The sequence below is a fragment of the Camellia sinensis genome, chromosome 4 (genome assembly GCF_055761805.1).
Source record: "Camellia sinensis isolate YWXY chromosome 4, ASM5576180v1, whole genome shotgun sequence".
In the NCBI taxonomy this organism is placed as follows: Eukaryota; Viridiplantae; Streptophyta; class Magnoliopsida; order Ericales; family Theaceae; genus Camellia; species Camellia sinensis.
Genome location: NC_138964.1, coordinates 195,922,916 through 195,948,340, shown reverse-complemented (window position 1 = coordinate 195,948,340; position 25,425 = coordinate 195,922,916). Strand labels below are relative to the sequence as shown.

The following is a 25,425-nucleotide window of genomic DNA, read 5'->3' as shown; positions in this document are numbered from 1 at the left end:
AATTATTTTCTAGGACATCCTATAGCTCATATGGACTTGTGTGTACGGTATAACTCGTGCTCTGATACCACTCTATCTCGACCCAAACCCGCCCTTATAGGTTTAGCGTTGTAATCGGCCAGTAATCCTTGGATTACCAAAGGCCTCTTAACAAAATAACATATAATTAGGGGCTATGAAAGCAAATATACAAAATATATGGAGTCCATTGAGTTGTGTTGATATACATGGGACAGAAATTTTGAACTTTATATCATAGGCGTGACGTCATAATTACAGTAATTCATATCACATATATTACATATAGAACAAAAAGGAGACTTAGCCCGCTATACAGATAGACAAATAAAACAAGAACATCTTTAGCAAAGTTCACAAAACATGGCATCTCAAAAGGGAACCTCCCTAGGAGGCACAGTGGTTGGCTGACCCAAAACTCCAAGCAGCAGCTTAGGCCTAGTCACAAGCTTGCTCACCTACATACATAATATAAATAGTGAGCGAGAACCCAGTAAATAATAACAAAGTAAAGGGTTTTAATGAATGATGTCCATGCTAGATTAAGAAATCAGAATTCAAATTCAGAAACAGATTCATATTCATATTCTTGTTCAAATCATATACAGAAATTAGAGTTCCTGCTTAATCATACATGGTACATTCATTAGCGCTAACAAAGTAGATACAGAACAGATGCAAAACAGATGGTGGTTATAAGTAACCAGTTCCATAAAGGAACCTCCGAATCCACATAACAGATAATAGATATACTGAGCTCCTCTATGATGGAGCCTCCGATATGGGTAACAGAGTGCTGTAGACCCGACTTCCTCCGCGCGCCCTCCCTTTCGGAGAGGGCGCGAATTTGTTCTATCTACAGTTCGGACTCCTGTCATGGTTCTGAAAGTGCAATGTGAGACTGATAAATCACCAAAAAGTCCAAATCTGGCAAATCATTTTGAAAAATCAATTTTGAATAAAAAGCACCAAACATGGACTGCTTTGCCAGATTACAGAATCGCCACCTAAATATTTTATTTTGGGAAATTTAGGAAACCCTGACTTGTGCCAAAGGCCACGTGTCCGTCATCACCAAAGTTGCCTCAGCTCGAGAACTTAGATACGAGAGGGAAAGGTCCTGAAATGAGCACCCCCGCTCGCCCGATCAAAAGATCGGCCTCTACTAAGCATGATATGTTATTTGATAAACACATGTGTTCTTATTCGGCTTATTAGCTAACTTATATGTGATGCGCACAGCATACAAGTATAGACTCAATCACGAGAATCAGAACAAAACAACTCATGTTTGTTTTCGAAAATAGTTTAAAAATGCTACTCACAAGTAGGCTAAAGCGCGGATTTGCCACCCTCAAGTGGGCTTGAAAATATGATTTTGCCACTTCGCAAAGTGGGCTTAAAACTCACAATCGTCAAGTTGTTCCAATTCAGGCAATCAAGCCTCCACCCACAGGCATTCAAGCAGTTAAGCACTTAAGCAAATAGCCTCATGGCAAGCATGCTATCATGGCAACACTTACACTCATGCAAGGATGCTAAAGCGTAAACACTTACAGTATACTCCGAGCCGAAACAGAAAACTAGTTAGAAATCAATACATGATCCTAACTATGCCAGCAATGCCTAGTGCAACACATGCAATAATGAAACTAAATAGGCTCAGGTATCTAAGATGGCATATGAATGCAACACTTGACAACATGCTTTGAAACACGTATTCAAGTAAGCATATTGAAATACAATGCAGTTTGAATGATGCGTTGAGCCCGGTGCATGCAATACAAATAAATGATGCACGCATGCAAGCATGAGGATGCTAATCGAAATATGCCCTAAACTAACCATCGAAAGCTGATAAGTAAAAGGGAGAAAGAAGTGGGGTTGGAAGACATGCACACACACACGCACGCTTATTACAACATTACGCCCTCGCGAAGGAGGGTCCGAATAAATAAACTAAGCTAATCTAAGCTATGCTACTTACTACAAATCAACTAATTAACTATTCTAGCTAATTAATTATTACAGAACCGAATTGAATAACTAGCTACACTAAGCTAATTAATTATAGACCGAATTAATTAATTACACACTTAACTAATTAATTACAAAACAATTAAGCTACTAAACTAAGTAGCTAAACAATTCAGATGAATGGCCTCGGGAAGCGAGAGGAATATGCATGCTCGGTTAGCTTCGCCTCGAAAATCCACTACTTTGCCTCTAAATGCCTCTGTTTGCACATCTTTGAACCTCTGAAAATTGTGCCAACCTCCAGATTGCTTCTGTTTGATCTTAAGAACACACTAATGGACAATCGGCCATGGTTGGTGATCATCAGCCAAGAATGGTAGCCGGTCGGCAGATTTTATGGCCGGTCGGCTAGCACTTGTGGCAGGTCGGCCACTGATTCCCTATATTTCCTCTTTCTGCTGCAACAGAGAGCAAACAGAGGCATGGCAGTGTATTTGCAAGGAAATGTGTGTGCTGCCACCCTACTTATCATGTCTCAAGCTCAAAGGAGTGTGACACTTGGCTCTCAAGCTACCAACCAAGCATTTTCGATGCATGGTAGCCAAAGCACCAAGCTTGTACAAGCTTAGTAAATGCACAAATAAGACTTGAAAGGCCTCCACCCTATCATGCGCAATCAAGGGGGACGGCGACTAAGAAATATGACACGTTTCATCACTTCAAGTATGAAACGTCTCACAATTCTTATGTTTGGATTAACATCTGATCTAAACACAAGCAATGCAAACAACATGTAAACACTTCATGTATAACATGCTAAGAGCCAATTACAATGAAACTAGTGAAGGACACAATACTAGAGACATGCAATACAATGCTCAAATAGTCAAACCAGCTCAAAACAGAGCTACATCATGCCAAAAAATTGACCTAATCATGCTGAAACTTAGGCACAGAAAGCAAGAGAAACATGCTCGCACGTTGACTCACAAATAAGACATAAGGCACAACTCGCAAAAGCTATGAAAGAGTGGAATATGTGAGAATATGACCATGCTATATACACTGAAATCATGTGAGAAATGAGGCTAAGGCATGCAAACAACTCAAGCAAAGCATGCTAGGGACTTTGAAACTCATAATTAGTGAAGCTACCTTCACTATGGCAATACAAAGCAAGGCTCAAGAGACCAAGACCACTCAAAACAGTCGTCAAGCATGCTAAATCAGAGCCAAAAGCATGCTGAAATCAAGCGAACTCATGGTAGAATGATAGGCTAAATCATCACACATGCTGGGCTAATAAGCAAGATTACACTACAAGTGCAAGAAGCATGCGAGAGGTGACCAAGCCAGCCAAAAATAGAGTTATAACATGGAAAATCAGTGGCAAAAACATGCTTAAACCAAGCTTCAAAAGGGTAGAAAAGCATGCTCACTTTGTAGGCCATCAACACATGTAAACAAGAGATGAAGAGAGGGGACCACCCCCTCTTATTTTGGACCTCAAAACCACCTTTCCACTACTGAAATTCCTCTGGAATTTAGTGGTTTTAAGGCCAAGAAAAGATTGTTTTAAATGCTTTAAAAGATGGCAAAGAACTTAGCAAATAAGCAATGAAAGAGGGTGGACCACCCCTAACTCCAACAAGGACTCAAACCAATAGTTTTAACACTTAAAAATAAAGGTTTTTTAGTTGAGAACTAGGCCAAAACAGCACACAAAGATGGCCTAAACTAGTATAATAAAAAAACAAGCTTAAAAGGGAAAGAAGCTTACCCTTGAAGAACAGCAGCAAGACAGCAACTTTTGAGCCAAAAACCAACCTTCAACAAAGGAAATAAGACCCTCAAGCACCTCAGCAACAAGGTAATGGTGTTTGATTAGGTGTTCTAGTGCAAATATGTGAAGAAAATACACTTTCAAGCACAATATATATATATATAGAGAGAGAGAGAGAGAATTCTAGAGAGAGAGTAAGATTTTGCTCTTTCAAAATTCTGAACCTCTCTAAAGGGGACCTCCCCTTATATAGAAAATGTAAGCCAAAGCTTCCTTGACAAGCTAAAAGCTTGTTTCCATCCCTCTATACACGTGTATGGAGAATGACTTCAGTGTTCAACAGATGGCACATAAAATATCTGAAAAAGCAGAAAAATGGCCGCCGGCCACCATTAGCGGCTGGCCAGCCATCAATGTAGCCGCCGGCCACCACTGATGGCCGATGGACACAATCCATGGCCGATGGGTTCTAGGGTTGGCCGAGAGGCCACCTTCTTTCCCCAGAAGCAAAGCTACAAGCCCTTGGTCCACAACCAAGCACAAAACAGACAAGTTGAGAGGCTCCAAGGCAAGGCGCACAGCTGAGGCCTTCAGGAAATCAAAATGAACACAAACATGGATGATCATCGAGTGTTCAAACGATGACGTCCAAGTCTTGAGGACAGTCAAAAATGAGATGTCTACAAGTGCAGACATAATAAGTTCCATAATGGAACCTCCGATACCAGGTAACAGTTAACAGATATCACATGATGCTAAGGATGCCACGAATACATGTCAGAAATCGGACAATCATTCATTGTATAGAACACATCATATCAGAAAACAAATCTTTTTTCATCATAAACCAAACCAAACCAAACAAAACCAAGCCTTTAAGTCCCATCAAATGGGGTCAGCTATGTAAATCATTCTTCTCCACACAGCCCTATCAAAAGCCATTTCGTTAGTCAAATTAAGTAGATCCATATCTCTATTTACAATGCTAGCTAACATTAATCTAGGCCTACCTCGTCCCCTAATACTACCATCTACCGTTATAGCATCGCATCTCTTCACTACTACCTCTGTTGGTCTCCGTTAAATATGACCAAACCATCTCAATCGATTCTCTCTCAACTTATCTTCTATCGATGCTACTCCTACTCATTCTCGGATACACTCATTCCTAATTATGTCTTGTCTAGTCTTGCCACGCATCCACCTTAGCATCCTCATCTCAGCCACACTCATCTTATCTACATGTTGTTTCTTGGTTGCCCAATACTCTGTCCCATACAATATCGCTGGTCTAATAGCCGTTTTATAGAACTTACCTTTTAGTCTAGTGGGTATTCGTTTATCGCACAGTATCCCAAATGCACTTCTCTACTTATACCATCCCGCCTTAATCCTATGGGCCACATCTATATCAATCTCCTCCGTTGTTGTGATAATCGACTGTAAATAATGAAAATGTTTACTCTTAGGCAGTTCTTGGTCCTCAATCTTCATTTTTCCTTTTCTTTCATTTTTATTGTTACTAAATTTATACTCCATGCACTCTGTCTTAGTTCTGCTTGTTCGAAATCCTTTAGATTCAAGAGTTTTTCTCCAAACCTCCAACTTTGTGTTTACTCCTTTTCTAGTCTTATCCACTAGCACGATGTCGTCTGCAAAAAGCATACACCATGCTACGTCATCCTGAATATTTCTCATCAACTCATTTATAACTAAAGAAAAAAGGTAAGGACTTAAGGTAGATCCTTGGTGTAATCCTACAGTGATGGGAAATTTATTTGTCTCTCTAGCAAGCGATCTAATAGTAGTCACCACCCCTTCATACATGTCCTTAATCACATCAATGTAACTTTTTGGCACCCATTTCTTCTCTAACACCCACCATATTATATCCCAGGGCACTCTATCATATGCTTTCTCAAGGTCGATAAACACCATATGAATGTCTCTTTTCTTTTCTCTATACTTTTCTATTACTCTCCTCAAAAGATAGATCGCTTCTATTGTTGACCTACTAGGCATAAACCCAAATTGATTCTCTGACACCTCTATTATATCTCGGAATCGGCGTTCTATCACCCTCTCCCACACTTTTATTATATGACACGTTAGCTTGATTCCTCTATAGTTGTTGCAATTCTAGACATCTCCTTTATTCTTATAGATTGGAACTAAAATACTCTTCCTCCACTCATCTGGCATGTTCCTAATCAATGAAATTTTGCTAAACAACCTAGCCAACCAAGCAACTCCTTTTTTACCCAAACACTTCAAGCTTCAATAGGGATATCATTGGGTCCTAAAGCCTTATTTGATTTCATCTTCTTAAGTGCAATCTCCACTTCAAAGTTTCTAATCCTAGAATAGAACCTATAGTCTTGGTTTATCATATTACTGGCTATTTCTTCCCCTATTGTCGTACCTCCATGTTCCTCATTTAATAGTTTTTCAAAATAGTTCTTCCATCTTTCCTTAATTTCTTCATCCTTCACCAATACTTTAGAATCCTCACTCTTGATACACTTAACTTGATTAAAATCTCTTATTTTCCTCTCTCGTATCTTAGCAAGGTTGTATACCCTCTTCTCTTCCTCCTTACTATCTAGTCTAGTGTATAGGTCATCATAAGCTTTCAATTTAGCCTCTCTCACTACTTTCTTGACCTCCTTATTAGCCAATCTATAGCTCTTAAGGGTTTCCTCAATTCTATCCTTCTGCCACTTTTTAAAGCACTCTTTTTTTGCCTTAACTACCACTTGAACCTCTTCTCTCCACAACCAGGTTTCCCTAGAGCTGGGTCTCGTTCCTTTCGACTCTCCAAGCACTTCTCTTGAGATTCTCCTCATACAATTGGCCATCGAGTTCCACATAGTGTTAGCATCATCTTCCAAGTCCCAAGTACCTTCCTTATCCATTCTATTCTTAAATATTTCTAGTTTATCCCCTTTTAGGTCCCACCATCTCGTCCTACGACACCCATCATCCTTCCTAGCTTGGTATTGCCATCTAAAACATAAATCTAGTACCAAAACCCTATGTTGAAAGGTTCAGCTGTCTCCAGGAATCACCTTACAATCATTGCATTTTAGGCGGTCCACTTTTCTCACTAAGAAGTAATCTATTTGGCTCTTAACTGACCCACTCTTAAAGGTTATCAAATACTCCTCTCTCTTCTTATACATAGTATTGGCCACCACCAGGTCAGAAGCTAACGCAAAATCTAAGATACTCTCTCCAGCCTCATTTCTGTCTCCAAAACCATATATACCATGCACCCTTTCATAGCCTAGTTTATCTATGCCTACATGGCCATTAAAATCTCCACCTATAATCAGGTTCTCTCCTACGGGTATCTCCTGTAAGATCTTTTCCATTTGCTCCCAAAAATCCCTTTTAGTCTGATCATCTAATCCTACTTGAGGGATGTATGCACTAATAACGCTCACTATATTCCCTCCAATAACTAGCTTAACTAACATAATCCTATCCCCTTTCCTAATGACCACCACTACATTCTCCGCAAGACTCTTGGCAATTATGATTCCTACCTCATTCCTACGTCTATCCTTACCACTATAATACAGTTGAAAACCGGTATCCTCAATTTCCTTAGATTTCTCACCCGTCCACTTAGTTTCTTGTACACCAGCTATACTAACTCTCCTCCTAATCATAACATCTACCAATTTCATCATCTTACCAGTGAAGGTTCCTATATTCCAAGTGGCTACCCTAAACCTATAGTCTTGGACTAGCCTCTTTACCTGCGCTCGTCCAAAAAAATGCGGGAACCTTTGCCCATTTTTCACAACACCTAGGCGTCGATGCGGCGCCCCTTGCTCACTTTTCGAAACACCCGGAAGCAGGCGCAACGCATCACTTGAGGAGAACAGCCTAGCATTTAAACTATTCAAAGTAGGATTCATTGTTATAAGGGATCTAAGCAACTTTTTTACGTATTGGTTGTCGGCTACCTAACACATAACCCTCTTCTTTAGCTCGGGCTTGGGACCGGCAGAGTCGTTAACAACCCCGGCGGAGTTATCTTATTTCATCATATAGAAAATCAATAAAGTTGAACATAACATTACTAAATTATTACTCACAGATGGCTCTGGATGCAGACAGACAGAGCAAACTAATCAAATGGCTTACGACGCGTGACCTACACAAACACATAACAGATACACATTTGAAACACACGCTCAGAATATACTTAACTCATTATGTTTCATTGTTAGTATGTTTCTACGTCTTATCCTCATTATTATGTCTTAATCATGGCTTAGAAATGCCTGGAATGCAATGAGGATGTCAAAATATGTTGTTCAACACTTAAGCAAATTTGCTAAAAATAAGGTCCCCGCTCGAGCGTAACTTCCTTCGCTCAAGCGTAGGTTCAAAAATGTGAGTGGTCTCTTGAGCGCAACTTCAGTCGCTCGAGCGATCTGTAAATTCTGTAAAAGTACTGGTTACTTGATTTTTCCGCTCGACACTCGCTCGAGCACAACTCTTGTCGTTCGAGCAGTCTGTAAAACATGTGAACTTCTGGGAGCATGCATTTATGCTCAAGCCAACTTTTGGTCACTCGAACGGAAGTGCAAAAATAAAGGTAGTCGCTCGAGCACAGAATCTGTCACTTGAGCAAAGGTACAAAATTTTAGAATTTCCACATTGCACTCACAAGCTTCAAACTCAAATTCAAAGTCTCAGAATGCAACTTTTTGGCCCCAAAACTTGAGAAAACACTTGTAAACTGATAAAACATGGTGAATTCAAAATCATGCCACAAAATTAAGCCCAAAAGCTTCCTCAATTATTCAAAACTCAAACTTGAAATTGTGAAAACATATCATTACATATCATGCATGTAAAGGTGCAGGTTCAAAGTTTTCAAAACATGATCAAATGAGGTATCTAACTCAAAAACATGTTGAATTCTTAGAACAAGGCCAAAATGAGGACATGTAAGAGGAAATTCTTTGAATTCAACTACAAAATCATGAAAATTATGCATGCATGCAAGATATGGCTCAATTTCATCAATTCTAACTCAATTCTTGTATGATCCAACTTAATTCTCTAGAGTTCATGTCCTACACATCATAATTGTACAATCTAAGGGTTGAATTCTTACCTAGGCTTGTCAATGTGATAGCTAGAAGCTTGATTCTTGTGTTTCTAAGTCCAATTCCTTCAATTTCTAGCAAATTCCTCCCAATCTCAAGTGTTGATATCAAACTCTCACTCTTGGTCTCTTTTTTCCTCACTCTCACATTGTATAGGCTCAAAATGATGAGTAGAAGGTGACTCAAAGTGGTGTATAAGTTTTTTATAGGCATAGTTAAGAAAATTAATTAGTTAAGCTTACCACTAATCAAATGAGTATTAATTATTCTAATTATTTCGCTCCGAATCGAATTTCAATTAAACCTACCACAATGTTCTAAAAATTTCAATCAACACATATACCAAGTCAATTTCATGATCGGATGCCGATAAGGCCTTCAATTCGCAGTACAAAACAGAAACATAAACAGATATTCCTACCGCAGACAAATATAAACACAAATAATGCAATGCACATACAATTAATTCATAATTTCACCTTAATTATTATTAGGCATTTTTAATTATGATTTAATAGCTAATCACAGGTCAAGTTGTTACCATTGGAGTGCCATTAGGGCCATTAGAAGCGCCGTCAGAATTCCCGTCCTTGCCAATGGGAATATAAGACACAATGATGATGCCCAAAACTGTTTGAAAGAGACAGGTGCGGATAGGGTGGGGTACTCTCGGCAGAGTCTCTCCTTGGAAATCTAGCTCTCTTTGCCGGGTTTCGAACTGCTGAATGGGTATTAGGCAGCAAAGAAAGCAATGAAGATCGAACACTAGATCAAACTAATTTATTGATAGAATATTTGAAGCTTTGTAAGGAATATCTTGTACCTTGGAGAATGATCCATTCTCATGTAGATGTGATTGATTTTGTGGGTTTAGAAGCTAAAAAGGCAGAAGGAAAAAAAAAATGTTGAATAAGAAGAGTGAAGAAAAACTCTAGGACTTACGGTTAGAATTGTATCACACGAGATTTCAAAAGTTCTAAAAATTCTCTTATGACCTATTTTTCATTGAATTAAAGGCATTATATTGACTTTGAAAACTTTATTAGTTACCAACTAAGACTAGTACTCCTAAATAGGAAATCAAACTTCTGACTTTTAAAATCTACCTAAAGACCAAATAAAATTTATAAAAAAAAAAAGAAAAAAAGAGAAAGAAAAGTGAATTACATACTTAGCTTATATGATGACCAATGGGCAATGCCTATTGCCCATGTCTAGAAATTCTACAAATTATCAAAATATCCCTAAGTTATAAAATTAATAAATCATATCGAAAACTAAATAGATTAATACCTAGCCTAACTAACCAACTAACCATAGAATATGACCCTCCCAAACCTAAAAACTTATTCATTGATCCATTTGATCCCAAGTGAATTTGGCTTGAAACCAATCAATTTTTAAACATAACCGCTTCTTTAATTTTGCTTTTTCTTAACTTGTGTGTGTATGTGTGTGTATGTGTGTGTGAGAGAGAGAGAGATAAGCATTGCTTTTTCTTGACCTTCTTATGGTTTGCATCGGGTACTCATTCTTTTCTTTTTATTTACATGGTGCTTTAAAAATGGCTTGTATTAATTGCCTTTCAAGAGCATTCTCTGGTGACTTCAATAGCTTAATATGTTTAATGTATGTGCAGGTGTCCTCAACATATTGCTTGGAGGGGGAACTATGGAGCTTTCCTAATGGATAATCTTCCTCTCATTAAGTGCCTGGTAGAAAAATTGGCTCTTAACCTTAATGTCCCAGTATCATGCAAAATTCACGTTTTCCTTATTTACAAGATACCATAAACTATGCCAGGATGTTGGAGAACGCAGGTTGCTCTCTCTTAGCCATTCATGGCCATACAAGAGATGAAAAAGATGGGAAGAAATTTCGGGCCGACTGGAGTGCCATTAGGGCAGTTAAAAGCGCCGTCAAAATTCCCGTCCTTGCCAATGGGAATATAAGACACGTTGATAATGCCCAGAACTGTTTGAAAGAGACAGGTGTTGATGGGGTTCTCACGGCAGAGTCTTTTCTTGGAAATCCAGTTCTCTTTGCCGGCTTTTGAACTGCTGAATGAGTATTGGGCAGCGAAGAAAGCAACGAAGATCGAACACTGGATCAAATTGATTTATTGATAGAATATTTGAAGCTTTGTGAGGAATATCCCGTACCTTGGAGAATGATCCGTTCTCATGTCACTACAACAAAATTGGGTTTTTACGGCTTCACATCAATGACATATAATAAATACAAGTCATGGTTTCTCACTTTTATGACTTACTTTTTTTGCATGTCGTAAATAATTTTCCAAGCACGGCGTGTCTATTGCGTAGGTCGTGAATGGTAGTAATGATGATTTTTTTATGGTTTGTAATGTTTGCCATAAATAATAAAACTTTCTATGACATATATATGACATGCTGTTAATACATCAACTATACATGACACATATATGCCAGCTGTGAAATGTATTGCACTTTTCACAATGCACACAACGCCCGTCGTTAAAAGTATTACACTTTTTATGACGCACATAAAGCTTGCCGTTAAAAATATTGCCTTTTTACGATGCACAATGCATGTCATAAATGTTATGACCGGTAAAAAAAAAATAGGCACCAAAATGAAAAACTCTAGCGCCAAAGCATCAAAAAAATCTATATATATCTATATCTATACTATTATAAAGTGAACACAAACTCTTATGGTGTCCTAAAGCTTTACTCTCCTCATGCCATGTGGCAGTATTTTTTATTTTTTTAAAAAAAGTTAAACAAAGAGATGGGCAAGGCTTGAACCCATGACCATGGGTTTAAGTACGAGGACTCATACCACTTAAACTAAGTACACATTATATTATTAATTTCATTATTATTTTTTTATTCCTGCTTATTTAAATTGCACACACATGCCACCCACTAGTATATTTAAAAAGTAAAAGGAAGAAAGGGATCTGAACAGAGAATGGGTTAGGCACAAAAGAGAAGAGAAGAGAAGAGAAGGGTTCGAAGAAGCAAAATCATAGGGGAAGAGAAGGGTTTGAGCACCGAATACTGTTCAAAACATTCACTCTTTGGCTTTTAAATGGCTGAACATAGAATACTGTTTAAGGAGGAAAACTGAGAAGAAAGGAAGAAGAGGGAGGCTTCGAACGGTAAGGGTTTCAAATGGTGCTCTCTCTCTCTCTCTTCACCCCACTCTAATATTCTCTTTTATATGCCCTACCCCACCACACCACCAATTTCTAGGGTTTATATATCTCATTGTGGCAAATTGACCCAATTGAGAGTTCTAAGAAGCCATGGACGGAGAGACACCACTCATTGCTGAACACTCGGATTCTGAAACCCAAACCAAGAGCCTTCTTGTTGATTTTCTTGGCTCATGGTGTTGCTCAGAACTTGGAGAATACTATCAAAACTATGAGTTCTAACTTTGCTTGTTGTCATTTCTGAAGTAAATTTTTGTTTTCTGAAGCAAAATTTGATTTAATTAATGTTTTTTTTTAGAGTTTAGTTGATCATTTTTATTCTTTAAGCTATGAATTTCATCTATTTAGTATTTTATTTTCTAGAGTGTTCTATTTCATCTATTTGATTTGATTAATGTTTTTTGCATTCGAGAATTTTGCATATATATGTATACACACTCATATATGTTTGATTAAGTTGGTTAGAATTGATACTGGTCTTACCCCAAAACCCTAATTGATGTGTTCTATTTCATGTGCATATATGGTGTTTGGTTGCTGAAGACAACGTGTTTGACAAAAGTCCCAAGTGAGGTGAGCTTCCTCTTGCTTTGATACTCTTTTTTCATTTGATTACTTTGGTTGATTGTATATTATAATTTTTAGCCTAATTTGTACTCTCTTTTTTTATCTGTTAAAAATGGTTGAGAGGAAAAGTGAAAGCTATTCCTTTTGGGGATAGTTTGGTGATAATGGGAAGCACCAAGGTAAAAATCCCCCCTAAGAAAACAATCACTTTGTCATCCCTTATTGCTCGATGATTGGTAAGTATATTCAATCTGTATTATTTGTTTCATATTTCGTACATTATGTTTATCTTACTCGTTTCTTTATTTAACCCTTCCCCATTTACATTTCTAGGCCCATAAAGGTGGTGTTGATGAGCCATTTGCATGGGAAAGCAAAGAGTATTTAAGGAAACTATGTATGGGAAAGGTGCTCATTTAAATGCTTTATCTATAGCTATGATTGCAATCTATCATTTTCCTAATGAATGAGTAAGATATTTTTAGATCTGAACCAATTTGTTTTTGAATAGGATGTCACATTCAAAGTGGATTATACTGTACCATCTATTGGGCGAGAATTTGGCTCTATTTTCCTTAGTGATGAGAATGTTGCATTGATGGTTATTTTTAAGGGCTGGGTAAAGGTATATTACCCTTGATTTGTGCATACATTTTTTTATTTTAATATCAAATTTTGGTTGTCTATGGGTGGGCAATTGCTGAATCGGCTAGGTGCAGGTTGGGGAGCAGGGTCAACAGAAAGGAGATGCTAGTCCTTTCTTAAAAGAACTGCTACGTCTTGAAGAGCAAGCCATACAACAAGGGCTAGGACATTGGACTAGGGTTAGTCTAAGTTCTTTACTTCCATTTTCTCCCCATACTTTTCCTATTTTTCTAGTACAGTGGAGCAATTATAGTGAGTTTTGTACCTTCCCCTCTTATTTTGTCCATGCCAAAATAGCAACATAGTGCACCTGCACTATAAAAACCCATTCTTGACTTGCGCTAAAAAATTTATAGTAGTGTTTTTGTTTTCAAAAGAATGAGTGCTATGCTGACAGGCTTGCCAACTGTTACTGGTTAAAAACAACCCTATATAATTTTCCTTTCAATTCTTTAACAAGTGAAGGAAGGGAGCAGTCATCTATAATATTGAACATTAAGGAAGTATGTATCTTGTTTTGATAGGCTAATAGTTCCGGTCTTAGATGTTACCACATTTGTTGATTGCTATGGATAACTTCATTTATTTAGGCATGTAAGTCGTGTCTATATAATTGGTCACTATAAAGTGGATTTTGAGCAACAGATTTTTTCTTAATAAAATCACTGAAATACTTTCTTGATATTTTTCCTGTTGCAAATGTTGGGGAAACCATATCCTTTGAAAGTAAAAAAGAAAATTGCATTATTATAGTAATCCATGAGGAGTTAAACTTTGGTCCTTTTGCTTTGAAAGACCACACTTGGCCACAGATTGCAAGTCATTTGCTTTAGGTGCCCTATTTTCAAGTTTTAATAAATGCTTTACCAGTGATGAAGAGATTAAATGAGGAACATTTTCAATAGAAAACCGACAGTAATTGGTTGAGAGAGCGCATCATATATTATTGGAAAGAGATTATTAATGATTTTAATACTACTCTCTCCCTTTTATTTTGTTGGGGGGAGTGTATGCTTTTCCCTTTCGTTGGCTGTTATTTAATTATTATTATTATTATTTTAAGTCTGTGAAACAATTGCTTGAGCAACACTAAGCAAAATGGATTTTTAAACTACTTTTTTTTTTCTTTTTTAAGGGACTAAAAACTGGAAAAAAGTGTATTTAGAAATGGCACCACAAATGCCACAAGTTCTCTTCTCCTTTTTCCTCTGTGGTTCCTGAATTGTCTTATTCATCTATGTTGGGATGGCGCTACCGACTCTTTTTGTCTCTTATGTTTTATCTCATCACTGGTATCAAGGCAGTGTTCATATGATATAGAGAAGAACTATGGTTTAAGTAATTTACCGATCAAATAAGAAAGCTCACTGGTGATGGATGTAACAGCGCCCGCGCGTGGGCCTCACGCTACAGTTCGGACTCTCGATTTGTGTCACAGTTCTTAATCTGAACCAAAGAGTCCAAATCTGGCAAATCATTTTGAGAAACAGATTTTTGAAAAAGTAGTGCCAAACATGGACTGCTTTGCCAGATACAGAGTCGCCACCTAAATATTTTTAAAATGGGGAAATTTAGGAAACCCTGACTCGGTGCCGAAGGCCACATGTCTGTCATCACCGGAGTTGTCTCGGCTCGGGAGCTTGGGTACGATCGGGGAAGGTCAGCTATGAGCACCCCCTTTCGCCTGGTCCGAAGACCGGCCTCTACTAACCGTGATATCCGTTTTTGAAAACTTTATGTGTTCTTAAACCAATTATTAGCCTAGAATTACTATGTTATGCGCGCAGCAAACAAGTATAGACTAGATTGTCTAATTTGGAAGTAAGCATTGCATATCCGTTTGTTTTGGAAAATGTTTTGGATTTGCTACTCGCAAGTAGGCTAAAACACGGATTTCAATGAGTTCTTCCAACTCAAACAATCCAACCTTCACCCACAGGCATCCAAGCAGTTTATAACACATAAGCATCTAGCCACATGTTAAGCATGTTGTCATGGCAACATTCACACTTATGCGATATGCTAAAGTGGAAATACTTACATCGTACTCCGTGCCAAAACAAAGAACTCGTTAGCAAACATGCATGATCCAAGTCCATGTTAAGTGCCTAATGCATCGCATACAAAGTTGCTAGAATAGGCTCGGCTATCCTAAACATGGCATGTGAGAATGCACAACTATCACATATTCAGTTTAGAATTTGAAGCACAAATGCAGTTAGCGTGATGTACCGAGCCTAATACATGTAGCACAAATGCATGAATGCACGCATGCATAGCATAAGGTATGCTAAATTAAACGTGCCCTAATCTACCATCATAAGCAGGTAAATAAAAGGGAAGAAAGACGTGAGGTTGGAAGACATACACACACTCACGCACACTTATTACAGATTCGCCCTCACTCGGAGGGACCAAAATAAATATTACAGATTAATTAACTACGCAAGCTAATTAATATTACAAATTAATTTAATTAACGAATTAAATAAATTAATTAAAACAGAAAAAAAAATGCCTCGGGAAACGCGCCGCCATGCATAGGCTGCCTCTGTTTTCCTTCCTTCACTCCTCTGGAGGCTGTCAAAACCTCAGGACTGCATCCCTGGACACTGGGGAGTACCACCGGCTGAGTGGAATTACCACCGGCAGTGGTGTGTGGCCATCGGCACAAAATGAAGCTGTCGGCAAAGAAATTGTTGCCGGCCGGCACCTTACACTGCCGGTCGGCAGAATGTTCCTGCAGAATCTGCAAATGACAGCAACAGAGGGCAAGGCAAAGCATGACAGCACAATTCAAGGCATATATGCACCAACCATGTCCCTTATCATTGTAATGACTCAAAGGGGTATGTGCCTCGATTCTCGGACCACCAATCACGCATTTCCATGCATGATGGCCCAAAGAATCAAGTATGCAACTTTGATTTCAAATGCATGCAAACCAAATCAAACCAAAGTCCTAATCCCTATCACCAAATCAAGGGGCAAGGAATGCATGCAAAATGCAATGCAACCTAAGCATACAAGCTAAGGATGCAACATGGCATGGCAACTAACCTATGCAAGCGTACAAGCATACATATGGGAATGCAAATGGGTGCAAAGATGGACTTAAACATGAATTAGGCAACTCTAAATAGGCCTAAAACAGTAGCCAAAATGCTATAATGAAGGACCAAATATACATGCACACATGCACCTAATTGAAGGCCAACACTTAAGCACAAATTGAACAACCCTCAAACACATTTGAAAGGGAGAATCATGGGCTAATTAACATGCAACATAAGCATTGAAATCATGCTAAAATATGGTGCCAAACCAAGCAATATATCAAGCCAAATATGCAACAAATAGCCCAAGTGTTGAAAGCAAACCAATGGGGCATTGAACTACACTTAGTAAGACCAAACATGGCATGAGCTTATCAACCAAAAACAGAGTCTTGGGGCATCAATACAAGGCCTAAGGACCACTTAGATGGCATCTAAATGACCCAAAAACAAAGGCATGCATAAACACCAAAACATGGAGCATTGCTACACAAGCTTTCAAAGCATCAAAGAGGCATGCAAGGCAATCAAGCAAGCATGAAAATGGGACTGAAATAGCATGTAGGGTGGCCCCAAATCACCAAAACAATGCAAAGGTGCCATGCTATACATGCATATGCTCAAGGCCAACAAGCCCAAATACAAAGGAGCTATATGATGCATGCCAAATTCGACCCAAGCAACCTAGTACAGACCTAGAACATGGCAAAATAAGCACATGATCTTCACAAGACTAAGCCTAAAACATGCTCCCACAAAGGCTAACAACCTAAGGCACATTAAGGCATAAACAAGGCATTACATAGCAACTATGCTAAGCATGCATGGAATACCAAAACCAACTTAAAATCATGTTATATTATGGATATATAAGCATGAAAAACAACCTAAACATGCTCAACACACACTCAAGCATAATGCTCTCTCAAGAGGCCAAAATATGCCCTTTTCAAGGACAACAAGGAGAGGGGGTGGCCCTCTCCTTCTTGGGACTTCAAGGCATCATCTTCACCACTGAAATCCCTCAAGATAGGGATTTCAGTGGTGAAGAGACCCCAACACCAAAATCCCGGAGCTAGCACAAAATGGCCCAAAATAAGGCCTTTCAAGGCCTAAGGGGGGGTCAACCACCCTCAAACAACAAAACACTCTTAATAAACAATAAAGAGGGCTTAAAAACAGAACTTTTTTATGTTATACAATAAGCACAAAAATAGCTCTAAGATAGGTAGAAAATCAATGCAAAATTGGGGAAAAAAGGTGTAAGTTTCTTACCCTTGATGATCCCTTCACAAATAGTGCTCCAATGGCCTCCTTTAGCTTGGATCCAACACCAAAACGTCAAAATCAGTCCCTTAGAACCTCAGTTCCAAGAGGAAGGTGAAACACTAGGTGTTTGTGTGCAATAGTATGGACTAAACACACTGAAACACACACAAGAGGGAAAAAGAGAGAGATAAGGTGTAACAAACCCTAACCCTAGAACTCAAACCCTAACAATGGCTGTCTAAGCTCTCCAAAATATCTAAACTCTCTAACCTCTCAAGCCAAGAGAGCCTTCTCTCTCTATATGGCACTTCTTGTCTTGTAAAGCTTACAAGACAAGCTTCATAAGAGGGAGATCCCTCCATACACGTGTATGGAGGGGAGCAAAAGTAAGACAGCTGTCTTAAAATATCTGCAAAAGCAGATGAACAGCAATCGGCCAGCCAAAAATGCCATCTTGGCCCAAAAGAGTGCCGGCCGGCACTAAATAGTGCTGACCGGCAACAAATAGTGCCGGCCGGCAATATACATTGCCGGTGGCACCAAACACCAGCCGGTGGCCTCTAGCCACTGCCGGTGGTGGGTGGGGATGGTCTACAAGCCCTACCCTGCCTCTCAAAGGCAAAACACAAGTGTTTGGTGTGAAACCAGACACTAAACGGTCGAGTTCAGAGATCCTAAGGCAAGGCGCGCGAGCCGAGACCTCCGGGAATTCCGAACAAACACAAACATGGATAATCACCGAGTGTTCAAACGGTGATGTCCAAGTCTTGAGGACGGTCAAAAATGGGGTGTTTACAATGGACAATAATGAACTTTCTTGCCAGCAAGAAAACACCTTATAAGTAAGGCCCAGGACCTTGTTGTCTATTTCTTTTTGTTTAATAGTAAACATAAGATATGTGAACTTCTAGGAAAAGGGAAAGAAGTGTGGAAGACAGTTCTTCTTTTTCTTCTTCTTCTTCTTTGCACTTGTAAGATACTTGAATAACAGAGTTTTTACAAAAAATAAAGTTCCTAAAGATATTGTCGTTGTAAATATTATTAACATGATCAGGTTTAGAGTTCTATCTCTCAAAAACTTGAAGAGAAATTCAAAGGATGAGTGGTTTTTGTCCAAATGGATACTTCCAGCCTCTATCCTTAAAGAGGCTTTGACTTTATGAGTTGGCTGTGTTTTGTAACCTTGTTGCAGGTGGTTTTTTCCCATCCATGTGTGTTGGTGTATAGCTGTTATTGAATTAAAAAATGTGGAAAATAGAAGTTTTGAGGGTTGAGTGTTGTGAGATTCCATATTCTGGGTTGAGTGGCTGTAAGCTCAAAATGAGTTTTGTATATACTGTGTTTTTCCTAATTGTTTGCTATGGAGGTTACAAAGTTGGCCTTCGTTTAGGGCAAGAGAGTTGAGTTTTATGAGCACATACTTAGGGTGTGGAGTAGGCTATAAGTTATGGGTTGAAAGAAGGTAAGTTATAAATTGTGTCCTAACGTTGTTGGTTTTGCAGGTTGTCCATTGCTGGTGCTATTGTTAGGGAATTCTTTGTTTTGTGAGCCTAGTGTCTGTGAGGATAATTTTTTTGTTTTTTGTGTTCACCATTATTTATCTTCCTGCTGAGAGTTTGAGTTTGTGGGTCGAGTGATATAAGTATATACTAAGTGTGGTTGCTACTAGTTCATTTTATCTTGCTTACTGTGTTTAGATATTCCAAGTTATACAGATCGTTTGTCTGGGTATGATCTAGGTAGCCTAGTCAATTTTCAGCAAATTCTTCTTGGTTTTATCAGAGAGTGATGGTGCTGTATGGGAGCCAGGGTGTAACTCTGCGCCAGTTCCAGTTCTTTGTGCTTTGGGTCAAACTGTTGTTCTTTTTATTTTCTTTCCTCTTCTCAGTGCTTTGTGATTTTGGAAATTTTCTTTTTATTTCAGTTGTGTATCAGTGTTATTGTCCCTTCTCTTGCAGGCTGTGCAGGAGATCTGTTCCTTGGGTAGTTGTCGGTTATGGTGTCCCTATGAAGCTTGTTGTTCTGCTGTAACCAGATAGTGATATATGTTATGATCTTGAAGGTCATGGTACAGAGTTATCGCGGCTAGTCATACATATGGAGGCTTTTTAGTTTGTCTACAAGTCTTTGTGTTACCACTGCTTATTGGTTGTGACAGTGTTGTCAAAGGCGCGCCTAGGCGCAAGGCGAATCGAGGCTCAGCAGCTGCGCCTGTACAGGTACCAGGCGAGCCGAATTGAACCAGGCGCTCGCCTTAGACGCGACTTGATCAAGGCGAGAGAGGCGCAAGGCGATCGCCTAGGCGCGACTCAGTGTTCAAGTCGTAGATCTGATCTAACGGCTCAGATAACCTTTCGAATGGATCGTAATCACAGAGGATTACGACCCATGTACCATATGAGACAAATAGGAACCCTAATCGATCGATTACGAACCTGTGTTCCAAAAAAGAAGTCTGCGACTCGACTTCGATCGACTTCTCGCAGGTTCGACTTCGCAGGTTCTCGATCAACTTCGCAGGCTCGAGTTCAACTTCGATCGACTTCGATCGGCTTCGCAGATCGACTCTCTCCCCTTCTCCTTCTTCTTCGATCGTCTTCGCAGGTTCTGTTTTTTTTTTTTTCTTTTCTTTTTTTTTACCTTCGTTGAAGAAGGTGATCTGTTTTTATTTTTTATTTTTTATTTTTTTTTTCTTTTCTTTTCTTTTGATTATGATAAATAAATAAATAAATTCATAAATAACTTAATTAATTGATAAATAAATTCATAAATAACTTAATTAATTGATTATGATAAATTAATTAATTCATAAATTAATTAATTCATAAATAAATAAATAAATAAATAAATTGATTATGATAAATAAATAAATAATTTTTTTTTTCAATTATTTGACTTTCATAACCCTGATTATTACATAAACAAATAAATTAATTAATTAATTCATACATACATACATACATAAATAAAAAAAAATAGATATATTACATTTATTATGATTATATTATACTGAAATTGATTCATCATTATACTAAAATTAATTAATTCACCATTAATTAAAAAAATTGAAAATTGATTCATAACATTAATTAATTCATACATACATACATAAATAAAAAAATAGATATATTACATTTATTATGATTATATTATACTGAAATTGATTCATCATTATACTGAAATTAATTAATTCACCATTAATTAAAAAAATTGAAAATTGATTCATAACATTAATTAATTCATACATTACATACATTAAATTACATACATTATACATTAATAGAAAATTGAATGTAACATAGGAATAAATGTAATGGAATGTACATTAATTAATTAATTCATCATTAATTAAAAAAATAGAAAATTGATTCATACATTACATTCATTAATTAATTCATCACATAACATGCATTACATTCATTATACTGAAATTATTTTTTTGTTATTTATTTTTTGTGTTGTGTAGTAAGTACTAAGTAGAAAATGACATCAGAAAGTAATAGAAAAGATCCGGCGTGGCAATATGCCCATTTGGTGGAGGAGAACAATTTAAACAAGTTTAAGTGTAATTTTTGTGGTAAAGTATCAAATGGAGGTGTTTATCGGGTGAAACAACACCTTGCGGGAGGTTATAGGAATGTCACTGCTTGCCCGAAGTGTCCTTCTCATGTAAGAGAAGAGATTAGAGAGTTCATGTCCAAAAAAAAGACACAAAAAGAAGAAATGAACATGTTGCCTGATTTCGATGACATGGACATGGAAGATGAAGATGAAGATGATGATGTCGTTGAGATCAATGTCAATCAACACCGCAAGTTGACAAGTAGTAGCCAAGGTTCATCCAAATCCAAATCCAAATCAAAAACGCCAAAGAGAAAAGGGCCTATGGATGTTTACTTCACACCCAATCCTGAATCAGTGGTGAAAAATCGAAAAGACCAAGCAAAAGGGAAACAAATCAACATTGATGCAAATGACCCTTACAAAAAAGAAATGAGAGCTCGAGCACTACAAAGATTTGCAAGGTGGATGTATGATGCTGGCATCCCTTTTAATGCAGTAAATTATGAGAGTTTTGGACCAATGATTGAAGCCATTGGCCAATATGGTCCTGGTATGAAGCCACCGACATACCATGAAGTGCGGGTTACCCAACTCAAAAAAGAAGTGAAACATACTGAAGATTTGATGAAGAATCATAAAGAGGATTGTGCAAAATACGGGTGTTCCATAATGGCAGATGGTTGGACTGATAAGAGAGGAAGGACATTGATTAACTTTTTAGTTAATTGTCCAAGAGGAACCATGTTTGTTGAGTCGGTTGATGCTTCTAGCTATTCAAAGGATGGGAAAAAGCTATTTAAATTACTAGACAAGTTTGTGGAGAAAGTTGGAAAAGAGAATGTGGTGCAAGTTATCACTGATAGTGCTGCAGCTAATGTGTTGGCGGGTAAGAATATTTCCTCATTCCTTACATCAAAATTGTTTACTCATAGTTTGTTTTGTATTTAAAATTTAAAAACTTGAAAATAATAATTCATCATTATTGTTACATTATAGGGAGGTTTTTGGAAGCTAAGTATGAACACTTGTATTGGACACCATGTGCTGCTCATTGTTTGGACTTGATGTTAGAAGACATTTTCAAGATACCTAGACTGAAAAAGACATTTGAAAGGGGTATTGCAATACATGGCTACATTTACAATCGGCCTACGTTGCTAAACATGATGAGGCGCTTTACAAATTTGAAGAATTTGATCAAGCCTGCAAAAACTAGATTTGCAACCGCCTTTTTGACTTTGTCTAGGATGCATCAACAAAAAAACAATTTGAGAAAGATGGTCACCTCCGAAGACTGGACCTCAAGCAAATGGGCAAAGGAGCCACAAGGTAAAAGAATGGCACAAACTTTGTTGATGCCTTCATTTTGGAATACTGTTGTGTTTGCCCTTAAGGTCTCGGGTCCTCTTGTCAAAGTGCTTAGATTGGTTGATACCGAGAAGAAACCTCCCATGGGATACATTTATGAGGCAATGGATAGGGCAAAAGAATGCATTGCAAGTTCATTTGATCATAAAGAAGAAAAGTATAATGAAATTTTCGAAATCATTGACAAAAGATGGGATGTTCAATTGCATCGACCTTTACATGCAGCTGCACATTTTCTTAACCCAGAATTCTTTTATCCAAAAGCGTTAGAGGTGCAAAGAGATCATGAAGTGATGAATGGGTTTTATGAATGCATGCAAAGGTTGGTCCCGGATGTCACTGTTCAAGATTTGATCACTAATGAGATGAGTATTTATATGAAGGCTGAGAGTCTTTTTGGCAAGTCTGTTGCGATTAGGCAAAGAAATACAAGAGCACCAGGTAATATATTATAGACTCATAGAGTTTATTTTTAGTAATACTTTTAGTAAAACTTAATACTTGGTAACAATTATTTCTAACTAGTAGATTATCGCAGCTGATTGGTGGGCATCATATGGTTCTTATACTCCAAACTTGCAAACTTTTGCCATAAAAGTCCTTAGCCTAACATGTAGTTCATCGGGTTGTGAACGAAATTGGAGTGTATTCGAACATGTGAGTATTTAACATTCTAACTAATTTTTTGTTCAATTCAAATATTTTTTATTCTAATTATATAGAATTTAATATCTTTTTAATAATTGCAACTTCATAGCAAGAAAAGAAATAGATTGGAACAACAACGTCTCAATGATTTAGTGTATGTCAAATACAATAGAACATTGAGATTTAGGTATGACATGCGCAACACTCTTGATCCCATATCTTTGCAAAATATTGATGAAAGCAATGAGTGGTTGCTTGGGAGGATGGATGGAGAATTAGATGAAGATAATGAGCTTGTGTTTGATGATGATGATGGCTTGACATGGGCCACTGTTGCTAGAGCTTCTGGAGTAGAAGAAAGTAGCCATGCAAGTAGAGCAACAAGTTCACGCTCAAAGGCACAACCGAGGATATCTAAATCATCAACATTGACTCCACTTCAATTAATAGATGAAGAGGAAGCGGGCTCAGATGACACAGAGGAGGAAGATGTTGAGGGATACAAATCAACTGATGGAGAAGAAGATGATAGTTTGCTTGCCATTGATGTTGAGAATGATGATTGACTGACACCGACCTAACCTACTCTTTCTTTTGATATTGATGTTTTTAAGTGTTAAGACATATATTAGTATTTGTTGGATATTTATGTTTTAGATGTTTAGTGTTTATGTTTTTATTTTATTGAATGTGGATTATTTGATCTTTAAAAATTGAAATGTTATGTAATATGCACTTTCATGGCTTTGAGAATTATTCTATATTTTGTCTTGAATCTTGATTACTTTTTATTTTTTTAAAAATTGTCTTAGTACTATGAATGATTAGTCTATATTAATTTTTCTATTTTTTACGAATACTGTGCGCCTTACTTCAATAAAGCCCGCGCCTCGCCTTGCGCCTTGCGCCTAGGCTCCAAGAGACCTTCGGCACCTTAGTGCGCCTTGAGCCTTTAAAAACACTGGGTTGTGATGAAGTAATGCCTTGGCTCAGTTGTTTGGACTTAGTGGGTTTTGCTTTCCTGGTTTTCTCTGTTTGCCGATATGGGCCCTTTTGTTCTATTCTGCCTCCCTATTTTCTTTTAGATATAGATGTTAAGCAGGTTGTTTGGCCCCTTTGTTTTTTTTTTTTTTTCTGTCTTTTAGGTCTTTAGCTTGGTTGTAGTTTTTGTTAGTTTGGTTTTATTGTATAACTATGGTAGGGCCTGGGGTATGTCCCTTGGAATGTTGTATATTTTTCTGTTTTATTTTATGACTTATTCACCCAAAAAAATATATATTTTTTGGTATTTGATTAATGCTTATATATATATATATATATATATATATACACACATTTGTGAAGCTTGTTTGTAATGTTTTTCTTAAATTATACAGAACAAGTGAAATAAAACCTGCTGAATGTTTTTTTTTTTTAAATATACATATTCTACAACATGCAAAAAATACTATGAAACTTAGGCTATCTACGGCAGGCAAAATAGGTCATTGTATTAAATATTCAACGACTAGTAATGAACGTAGTGGTTTGTCTCTTGAATTAACAGCATGCAAAAGTAGTTGTAGAAAAGTCAAACACGACGCACAAGATCCGCTGTTAAAGAGTTTTTAACGGCATATTACAACATGTCGTTGAAGTGAATGACTTTTCATGACTAGCCATAACACGGCTTTACCTTGCACGTTGTAGAATCATTTTCACGACGTGCATTTGGTGCCATAAAAACCCTTTTTTCGTTGTAGTGTGTATACAAACCGCTGGGAGAGTGGTTCCGGATTCGTCCTCATATAGGAGAAGACTTCAATGTGCAATCCAAACTCACTTTTGAATATCTTTATGACATGGTCAATCGGCTGAGAGAGCAGGGTGCAAGTATACCGCTTTACATGAAAGATTCTCATGTACAAAGAATATCTGCAAATGAGATTGGTGCTTGAATTGCATGCTGTTAGCGAATATATATGATTTCCCACAAGTAAATCAATCAATGGGAATAAAAACTAATGCGGACAAATTAAATCAATATCAACACAAGAATTTTACGTGGTTCCCTCAATGTGAGGTACGTCCATGGGATCGAAATCCGATTCCACTATCAACCAAAAAATTTCCAAACGATTACAAACGAGACACGAATGGTCTCACAAAACCACCCTTAGGTGAATTCCAAATAATCAAGAGGAAAGACCTCACCAAATA

General features: G+C 37.6%; 1 protein-coding gene and 2 pseudogenes across 4 annotated transcripts; all 3 read left to right on the top strand.

Annotated features, from left to right (window-relative positions):
- The window catches only part of LOC145824344 (uncharacterized), a 119,215-nt pseudogene extending 109,399 nt beyond the window's left edge, over positions 1-9,816 (top strand).
- A 601-nt stretch (positions 9,817-10,417) lies between these two features.
- Positions 10,418-25,163, top strand: LOC114264734 (uncharacterized; annotated as a pseudogene).
- On the top strand, positions 11,821-24,512 carry LOC114264721 (ribonuclease TUDOR 1-like). 4 transcript variants are annotated; one of them, XM_082867284.1, is made up of 7 exons: positions 11,821-12,052; positions 12,653-12,912; positions 13,010-13,084; positions 13,188-13,301; positions 13,396-13,500; positions 19,605-19,801; positions 24,199-24,512. In XM_082867284.1, the coding sequence occupies exons 3-6, from the start codon at positions 13,076-13,078 to the stop codon at positions 19,683-19,685; spliced, it is 309 nt and encodes a 102-aa protein (XP_082723410.1). In that variant the 5' UTR covers positions 11,821-12,052; positions 12,653-12,912; positions 13,010-13,075; the 3' UTR covers positions 19,686-19,801; positions 24,199-24,512. The 4 variants fall into 4 exon arrangements, 1 of the variants encoding a protein (XP_082723410.1); XR_014328194.1 differs by lacking the exon at positions 24,199-24,512 and having other exon boundaries at positions 11,827-12,052; positions 12,653-12,682; positions 12,806-12,912; positions 19,605-19,796; XR_003630096.2 differs by lacking the exon at positions 24,199-24,512 and having other exon boundaries at positions 11,827-12,068; positions 19,605-19,796.
- Positions 25,164-25,425: the final 262 nt, after the last annotated feature.